Source organism: Rutidosis leptorrhynchoides, chromosome 10 (genome assembly GCF_046630445.1).
Source record: "Rutidosis leptorrhynchoides isolate AG116_Rl617_1_P2 chromosome 10, CSIRO_AGI_Rlap_v1, whole genome shotgun sequence".
NCBI lineage: Eukaryota > Viridiplantae > Streptophyta > Magnoliopsida > Asterales > Asteraceae > Rutidosis > Rutidosis leptorrhynchoides.
Window position 1 is genome coordinate 64,662,734 of NC_092342.1, and position 10,276 is coordinate 64,673,009.

Below are 10,276 nucleotides of genomic sequence, written 5' to 3' on the forward strand. Positions count from 1 at the left end.
CATGCATTGAAAGTTAAACATAAACTTCCACTAACTTTTGTCTAGTTCTCGTTTAATGACAATTTATTCTTACTTGCAAATCACATTACCATTTATTCCGAATACTGATAAAAAGGACAGATTTCTTAAATCACAGTGGACCTCTCAACAGAGACCCGTAATCATATCACAATGTATCTGGTAATTTAATCATTTGATATTATCTTTTAATCTCGTTGATAAATATAACAAACTTATATCGAGACAATTACGTTCATGTAAAGTATTGTACATCTAATACTTTGTTAACATTTTCAATTAATATTATATATGTATATCTATGCACATAAATGTTCGTGAATCGTCGAGCACGGTCAAAGGGTAATTGATTACATGAATATAATTCCAAAACTTTTGAGACTCAAGATTACAAACTTTGCTTATTGTGTCAAAAACATTATATCATATAAAGATTAAGTTTAAATTTGTTCGGAAATTTCTGGGTCGTCATAGTATCAGACAGAGATTCTAGATTTGTGTCAAACTTCTGGAACAGTCTACAACAGAATTTGGGTATACGTGTAAATTTGAGTACAGCTTATCATCCCCAGATAGACGGTCAGAGTGAGAGAATGATATAGACTTTAGAGGATATGTTAAGGGCTTGTGTATTTGAATACGGTAGATCGTGGGATTCACATCTGCTGTTGGTCGAATTTGCGTATAACAATTCATATCATTCAAGTATAGGGATGCATCCTTATGAAATGTTGTACGGTCGTCATTGCAGAACTTCGACTTGTTGGTTAAAAGCCGGGAAGAAACAATTTGCAGGTCCTAAAATTATTCAATTGACTGCCGAAAAAGTTGCTATTGCGCGAGAAAAATTAAAAGCCGCTAGAGACAGGCAGAAAATGTATGCTGATCCACGTAGAGGTCTGGTAACATTTAGTGTGGGTGATCGTGTGTATATAAACGTTTCACCATGGAAAGGGGTTATCAGATTTGGTAAACGCGGTAAGCTTTCACCAAGGTTTATTGGGCCGTTTCCGATCATTGAGATTTTGAATGATCAAACAGTGGTTTTGGATCTTCTGCCAGAATTAGCCGATATTCTTAATACTTTTAATGTGTGTTATCTATGAAAGTGTAAGGTAGAAGACGAGATGCAACTTTTACCGTTAAAAGATTTAAAGGTTGATTTGAGTAAGAAGTTGGTGGAAGAGCCAATTCGTATAGTTGATCGTAAGATAACTAAGTTGAGAAAGAAACATATTCCGATGGTGTTGATTGAGTGGAAGCATAGTTTGGGATCGAATCTTACGTGGGAGACAGAAGAGTTGATGAAGACTCGTTACCCTCAATTGTTTGACCAAGACCAGATTCCGAGGACAGAATCTCTTTAAGGGGGTGAATTTGTAATAGACTGAAACCCGGGCTAGTTGTAAGTGGAATATTTTGCACTTAGAGTTTTATTATGTGTTTTATATGCTTTTATTTTAATTAAGTGAATAGTGTTATTTTATTATTTGGTTAAGACCAGTTTGTGACAATGGTCACAGAACATGTTTGTTTATTTAATTTGAACTCCGTTAGGGCCGCCTAAAAAGGTACGTAAGATTTCAGATAACTGATAAATACCTGTGTGAGATGGGGTATGGGATTTTAACCCCAAACAAGTGTATTGTGCTGCCTTTTCTTCCCTTATCTCTCCATCTCTCTAGAAATTTCCCAAAACACACCCGTACTCACCTCATCTTCACCATCAAACCCTAGATTGCTAATTAGTGTTCTAGAGCTCAAATCTTGTGTATCATCTTGTTCCTTACAGTTTACTGAGTTTTTTGAGGTAAGAATCGAAGTGTTTCAAGCTCTAATCTTTGTGAAAATGGAGTTTTTGTGTTAATTTTACTAAAAGTTCAATTTGGGTCAAAATGGTTGATTTTTATGTTGTTTGTGTCAAAATCTTGTGGGTTTGTGTTTATTGATGTTTAGTGTACTTGATTTGGTCTGTGTTGAGGTAAGAAACGAGCTCTAGAGTAAGAAATGGCGAATTTTGGGTTAAACCCGTAGCTGTGTTCATCTTCTTCATCAGATGAACACACTCGGCTGAATGTCTCCTGACACTCGATCGACTGTGTAGACGATCGACCGTTGAGTGAAACACTCAAACGAGTGTGTATGAATTCTGACCATATAATTTGACTTAGTCAGTCGACCGAGTGAGAAAACATTCGACCGAGTGTGTGGACACAATCGGTCGACTGTGTGAGACAGTCGACCGTGTGTCTTTGAGGTCAGAATATTTTACTAAATGTTGAATTACAACAGTTATGCAGTCCGCATATTTTATGATTTCCAGGATGTAAATTTTGAAAATGCATAAGTGTTAATCATGAATTTTTAGCGAACGTTTTTTTTTACTGATTTGCTGAAATGTGCTGTCAGTGTGTCTAATTTTGATTGGAATACTATTCTAACTTGGTTTTTGTTGTTCTCAGGAGATAAGAACAAGGAGGAAGCTCAGAAATAATAACTGGGCAGTTGCTGATAATTGGTGAGTGAGTCTATCTTCGGATATCGTTTAAGTAGCATGCCATGCTACTGTGATTTATTCTTTTACCATGCTTTAAATTAGTGATATTGCCATGTTTAAATAAGGATTGCCATGCTAGTTAGATGATTGCATGCTTACTGTGATTATGTTATATTAGTGCGTACTGTGTTTGGCACCAGCCAGGCCAGAGGAGGCTGGGGACTCGTAACCGGGCCTGAGGAGGTTAGAGTTCGTATGAGGTCAATCGGGCCTGAGGAGGTTGGGTCCAGGGACTACCGATTGTGGAGTATAGTATTGAATGACACATCCCCTGCGTTCGGATAACTATGATGTGAATCGTGTAGCAAGGACTATCGGTAGACTCTAGCCCTATCAGCTAGGCGTCGTGTGCTCGTACAAGCCGCCGATCCTCGTATTGTCTTTATGTTGTATGCTAGTTGGTTGTTAGCATGCTAGTGTTGTTGTTCGCATGTGTGGTACTTATGCGACCTCTATTAGATAGATTCCATTCATTTAGCGTTATGCTAATCCCCCACATTTCCACCCTTGCTGGTTTAAGTACTGCTAGTTTGGGCAGATGTTAGTGTTGAAGACATGTTTGACTTATGAACTCTGATGTGGACTTTTGTAACATGTATTTTGTAATAAGTAATACCATCGTGTAAACTTAAACTTAATTATGTGGATTTCTGCTGTGATGTATTTCATGTTGTGATTTCAATATAAAAGTCTTCCGCTATGTTATAAAAAAAATGGCCGGGGTTACAAGCTGGTATCAGAGCATAGGTTTGGCAGCATGTACATGCGTGTATATTGTTCCCAAAACTTGTGACTAGTCAAACATTTCAGTGGGGTGGGGGTTATGTGAATGTAGGATACGTGTGTGTTAGTTGTGTTTGAACTAACCTAATGATACGGACATCCGCATGACTACGCGGATTGCGGATCCAAAGCCACAAAACGCACGTGAGTTGCCATCATTTGGCACAGGTATAGCCGCACCTCGTGCGCCTATACCATCTGATGCAAGTTTCGTATACTTGTATAAGGGTCTAGTATATTCTAGAAGAATGTACGGTATAATCAATTTGGATTCTTTTCCTTAAATAACGAAAGTTAGTTGGGATAAGATTGCATTTAATTAGGGAAGAGATTCTATCGAAACCCTAATTCATGAGCCTATAAATACGTAGCTCATAAACCCTAAAAAGATATACATTCATTCGTTTACTCATACGTAAACCACAGTATACAAATCTTCTTCGAATAAACAAAGCTTCTTACGATCTCTAAGACTTTCAGGTATGTCTCAAACTATAAAACCTTCATGTCTTTGGGCCACTCAACCTCGTATGCTAGGTTGTTGGTGGACTCTCAAATCGGCCACCCTGTCAGAATCGAAACGATACCGATGTGGGTTATCCATGACTACGCGTAGGAGGTCCGAATGTTGTTAGTCCTTAAACCCCATTATGCACTCAAGCGTAAGTTCACCTTGACCTAGTGAAAATATGCTTGATCATTTGGTGCCATCCGTGGGACCGGTTATACGAAACAAATAAGATTGGAATTCATGTCGTGTATGATTTATTATATGTATCTTTTTTCAGAAAAAAACTTTTTTGTTTAATCGGTCACTTTCAGGTTTTTAATTGTCAGCAAGAATGGGTGGAGGAAGTAAGAGTTCAAAAAATCAAGGGCGATCGGACTCTCCAGTAAGTCCAGGGTTTCAAACACATACGACGACTATTACGAATACACCGTCGATGCCACCAGCACCAACCAAAGGCGCGTCAAAGCCTCCATCGACATCAAATGTTGAACCAGGACCGGTTGCCTCAAGAACGGTCCTAACAGAATCATGTAAGAGTTGGTGGCACTCCCCCGATGGAAGCTTACTAGAAACGGGAACTAGCTTCAAACCATTCGAGGATTTGCCTCCAAAGAATCTGAGCTTCGGTTCTCCAAGCGAAACTGTTCCGCCGGGTTTTAAAGTTAAAACCACCTATGTGGGCACCATGCCCATCATCACTTCGGTTGAGCTTGAAACTCCTATTGAAAGGGTTACCACCGAAAGCGCTCAAGAAAGAATCAAGCAGATGCCTGAGAAATCAAGATGGTTCATATATCATGCTGACACCACAACAAGGGTCAACGGCATATGCATCCTCGCAACCAGTCCATACTGTTGCAAACAACCAATATGGTGGGGCACTATGTCGCGACTCAATCAAACAGCTTCATATCTCATTTACAGCAAGTCGCACCACCACACTTGGCACCAGCTTTCAATGAGCCAGCACAGGTACAAGAATTTATGAACAATTGGTTCGCGGTGATGCAAGGGCAAAAAGCTAAGCAAAGCCTTGAATTAGCTCCCACAACCGAAAAGTTTGTGCCACATATTGCCAATTATACCTTCACAGTCGCACCTGTGTTGCCTCTAACACTTGGAAGTTACAATGGGTTGTCAGATCCAGACGACTTTTTGCAAAAATTTGAAGGGACTGCAAGAACGCACAGCAGGGGTGATGCAGTAGCATGCCATATGCTACCAATAGTGCAGCAAGGAGTAGCAAGAGAATGGTTCAATAATTTGCCAGCTCAAAGCGTTACAGGTTTTGCGGATTTGCGAACAAGATTTTTATTAAACTTCCACAACTTGCGCACACGCAAAAGAATACATGTCGAATGCCACGACATTAAGAAGAAGTCGAAAAAAAGTTTAGGAGAGATAATAGACAGATACACCAAGGAGGTGGCCAAAATACAAGACTTACCAGAAAGGCAGAAGATGTCCGGCTTTATACATTGTATAGATACCGACAGACACCTATCTTTATGGCAGCGGTTACGCAGAAGAGTGCCAGGAACTTTCGCAGAAGCCATAAAAGAAACGGATGATTATATGCGGGCACAAGAAGACATAAAACAGAATTCTGGAAACACCTCTTCGAGTATGGACATCGACGATGATTATTATTGAGTGTAGGGAAGATGGTCAGAGCCTGGAAGGCGTTATGGTAGTAATGGGCAACCTAGAAATGGCAACTATCATAATGACAAGTATCGCAAATTCAACAACAACAAAAGGGGAGGAAGTCAGAAGTATAAGAGCAGCCACACCAAGAATGTTGCACTAATAAAAGATCTCACAAAAACGCCAAAAGAAATTTTGGCTACAGAAGCAGTATGCAAAAGCTTCGACCCCCCTAGTGCCTTTGTCAAAGTATGGGAATAGAGACAAAAGAAAATTTTGTGATTTTCATGACGATTACGGTCATGAAACCAACGAATGTAGGCATTTAATCAAAAAGGTAGTTACTGAACTCAAAAGAGAAAGATTGCAACACCTGAAGAAGAATGCAAGAGCACCAATCGATAAAACAAAAGGAGAAAAGGAATATCCGTAGCAAAAGAAGAGTGGGGGGAAGGAAACGGATAAAACCATAAATATGGTAACCAGCGGACGTGCAAATCAGAGACGCAAGTTGGAAGTATCTGAAGAATGGGAAAACACTCCCATCATGTTCCCGACCATAGCACAGGAACCCTCAGATGCGCCCATCACGATTAAGGGGCGTGTTAAAAGCTGTGGTTACATCATTAAGCGACTACACGTAGACACCGGTTGTGGTGTTGATATAATGTACGAACATTGTTTTCGCTTGCTGCCAGGGGCTGTGCGAGCCAAGCTAGTGGCCCCTAACACCGCATTATCAGGTTTTTCTGGGGAGTCAGTATGGCCAATCGGGATCATTGTATTAGAGCTAGAATAGGTAGATGATGATAATAAGGAGTTAGTAAGGAGTACAACAGTAGACTTCGCTGTTATAATGTCTTACTCAAGATATAATGCGCTTTTAGGACGCACAACTTTGCAAAAATTGGTAGCTATCCCTTCAACAGTGCATGGCCTTGTCAAGTTCCCAACACCATTAGGAATTGCAACGATAAGGTCAGAAAAACAAGATGCAAGCGTCGCGGCTGTGGAACAAGCAGAAAAACAGCCAAGTGAGGCAGAGCAGCTTCAAAACTGCATGATCATCGTAAATCCGCGATATCCAAAGCAAAAAATTAAAATCGGCGGAGGATTGTCCGATGAGACAAAGTTTAAGCTTCGCAATATATTAACTTCTAATACTGATGTCTTTGCATGGAAAGAAGCGGACATGACGGGCGTGCCAAGAGAAATCGCTGAGCATAAACTTAACGCAAATCCAAGTTTGACGCCAGTGCGATAGAAGAAACGCGGTATGGCACCAGAAAGAAGTAAATGGTTGAAGGCATAAGTCGATAAGTTGGTCAAAGCAAATATATTACGAGAGGTAAGGTACCAAACATGGGTAGCAAACCCAGTACTGGTAAAAAAGACTGATGGTTCTTGGCGCATGTGTGTTGACTTCACGAATATCAATAAAGCATGTCCCAAAGACAATTATCCTATACCAGAAATAGACTAGAAAGTTGAGTCGCTAGCTGGCTTCTGATACAAATGTTTTTTGGATGCATACAAAGGATACCATCAGATACAGATGGTAGCGGATGATGAGGATAAAACCGCTTTTCACACAAGCCAGGACATATACTACTATACCAAGATGCCATTCGATTTAAAAAATGCCGGAGCAACATACCAACGGGTAATAGACAACCTTTCAAAAGTTAGATTGCATAAATTTAGAAGCATACGTCGATGACTTAGTTATAAAGAGCACAAAAGAGAAAGGGTTGTTGGAAGACATATTAGAAACATTTGCATCGTTAAGAAAGATTAATATGAAGCTCAACCCGTCGAAGTACAGTTTTGGAGAAGAAGAAGGAAAGTTTCTTGGTCATATAATATCCGAGCGCGGGATACGTGCAAATCCAAAGAAAATAGAGGCAATCGAGAATATGCCGTCAACAAGAAATAAAAGGAGGTGCAAAGTTTAACGGGTAAGTTAGAGGCATTAACAAGGTTTTTATCAAAATCCGAAGAGCGATCACTCCCCTTTTTTGGGACACTGAAGAATTACTTAAAGAAAATGGATTTCAAGTGGACGGATGAAGCAGAAGTGGCGTTTCAAGAAATGAAAAAGTTGCTGAAAGAATTGCCAACAATGAATGCGCCGATCGCGGGAGAAACGTTGACACTGTACTTAGCAGCATCGAAAGAAGCAATAAGTTCAGTATTAATTGCGGACAGGGGACAGGTACGCACTATAAAATTTCAAAATAACTAATTTTCGATCAATAGACATTTAAAATTATATAATGATGTTGTGCGAACAGGTGTAAATGCCTGTATATTTTGTTAGCAAAGCTTTAACAGGGAGCGAATTGAACTACCCTGCAATTGAAAAATTGGTTTATGCACTAGTGCATACTGCTAGACGCTTAAGGAGATATTTCCAAGCGCACCCAATCATGGTCCTAACAGATAAGCCAATAAAGCAGTTATGACAAACAACAATGTGTTGTCAACAAACATTAAATTGCTTGATAAATTCTAGCAAATTTACATTCGCTGATACTTGTTGAGCAGGTGCTATATAAGCCAGAAAATTCTGGTCGCATGGCCAAATGGGCTACTGAATTGGGAGAGCATGAGATAAGCTTCTCACCAAGAAGTGTGGTAAAAAGACAAGTCCTAGCAGATTATCTGGCTGAAACAGTCGGAGATATCAAAGTCTTGCATGAATCAAAAGAAATACCACCTTCGCTCGAACAATTGTGGGAGATGCACACAGATGGGGCTTGTGGCCCAGAAGGCACAGGGGCAGGCATAGTCCTAAAAAGTCCAGAGGGAGAAGAATATACCTTTGCGATGCGATTTAGCTTCCCCGTGACAAACAATGAAGCTGAGTATGAAGCATTGTTATCTCGAATGCGGGTAGCAAAATTTCTGGAGGTAAAAGAACTGTCAGTATATGTTGATTCGCAGTTAGTTGCAAACCAATTCAACGGAATATTTGAGGAACATGATGAATCAATGCAAAAATATCTAAAACTTGTGCAAGAACTGGCGGTAGACTTTGACTTATTCCAGATAACTCAGGTTTCAAGAACGTTGAACAAAAAAGCGGACACACTCAGTAAGTTAGCTGCCTTAACATTCAGCCATTTTAAGAAAGAAATTTGGGTTGAGGAAGTTAAGGTAAAATCTATTAAGGAAGACAGTGTATTCGTCGCAGTTTAAGAAGAGGAGCAGAGTTGGATGAAACCAATAGTAGAATTTCTAAGCAAAGGTACATTGCCGATAGATTCGGCTGAAGCAAGAAAAATTAAGATGAAAGCAACAATGTATTTGTTAGATAAGGGAATTCTATACAGAAAGTCTTTTCTGGGGCCCCATTTGCGGTGCCTTAATCCAACTCAAGCAGAATCAATCATACGGGAAGTACACGAGGGAATGTGCGCTTTGCACTCGGGACACAAAATAGTTGCGTCCAAAATAATGCGGCTCAGATACTACTGGCCGTCAATGTACAGAGATGCTGCAGAAGTAATACGCAAATGTCAGTCGTGTCAGCTTCACGCACCGGTAAGCAAGGCTCCGCGACATCCAATGATACTGGCCGCATCTCCATGGCCATTCTGCAAATGGGCAATCGACATAGTGGGGTCATTCCCCGTGGGACCTGGGGGTGTAAAGTTTTTGGTGGTGGTCATTGATTATTTTACAAAGTGGGTAGAAGCCAAACCACTGAAAACAATTTCAGGTAAGCAAATTCGAAATTTCGTATGGGAGAACATCGTATGTCGGTTTGGAATACCAAATGAAATAGTAAGCGACAATGGTACTCAGTTTGAAGGTAATCCATTCAGTGATTAGTGCCAAGAATTGAATATAAAGCAAACATTTACATCAGTTGCACACCCTCAGGCGAATGGTCAATGTGAAGTCACAAATCGGGACATTGTGTTAGGAATCAAAGCAAGGCTTGGATTGTGTCGAAGAGGTTGGATAGATGAACTGCCTAACATATTATGGGCACATCGCACAACTCTAAAAGGCGCACCTAATGAAACACCTTTCAGCTTGGTGTTCGGGTTCGAGGCTGTAATACCCGCCGAAATAAACGTGCCAACTATGCGCATAGCTTCCTTCGATGAAAGTAGCAATAGCGAACTGCGTGAAAATCTAAACTTAGTTGAAGAATGCAGAGAAATGGCGGCAATAAAAGAAGCAATCAACAAACAAAGAATCGCGAGCTACTATAACAAGCGCGTACAACCTTTGTCTTTCCAATTGGATGACTTGGTATAGCGAAAGAATGAAGCAAGCAGGGCGGAAGACACGGGTAAACTCAGACCTAAATGGGAAGGACCATACAAGGTTATTGGCGTAAGCGATACAGGGGCGTATCGGCTAGCAAGTTTGGATGGAAGAGCAATAAAGCGCACATGACATGCGCAAACACTAAAACGGTGCAACATATGAAAAAACTGCAGAGGGATTGATCACCTCAGACATCTGTTTAAAGTTTTTATTATATGAATTTTTATTTTCTATTGTAAACATGACAGCTAAGTGTTGGTCAAGTGATATGTTTGAAGTAAATTGAATTATGCAATTTAAGCCAATAACTTGTGCATTTTTACATTTGTTGATTCCATGCCCCTTAAGCTGCACAGGGACACACTCTGAGTCTCAAGTGACATAGTTTAGTTTGGTTACTAATACTATTTTTAATGGTGACAGTAGTAAAACATTGATTTGTTTCAAATGCTTGTACGCCGCGCAAGACGGAGACT

The 10,276-nt window shown here is 40.2% G+C and overlaps 2 protein-coding genes across 2 annotated transcripts; both read left to right on the forward strand.

Annotated features, from left to right (window-relative positions):
• The first annotated feature begins 731 nt into the window (after positions 1-731).
• Positions 732-1,124, forward strand: LOC139870332 (uncharacterized). The gene has a single exon (XM_071858159.1). It carries the CDS (start codon positions 732-734, stop codon positions 1,122-1,124), a length of 393 nt encoding a protein of 130 aa, XP_071714260.1.
• Positions 1,125-8,093: 6,969 nt separating this feature from the next.
• On the forward strand, positions 8,094-8,717 carry LOC139870333 (uncharacterized). The gene has a single exon (XM_071858160.1). The coding sequence runs from the start codon at positions 8,094-8,096 to the stop codon at positions 8,715-8,717; it is 624 nt and encodes a 207-aa protein (XP_071714261.1).
• The last annotated feature ends 1,559 nt before the right edge of the window (positions 8,718-10,276 follow it).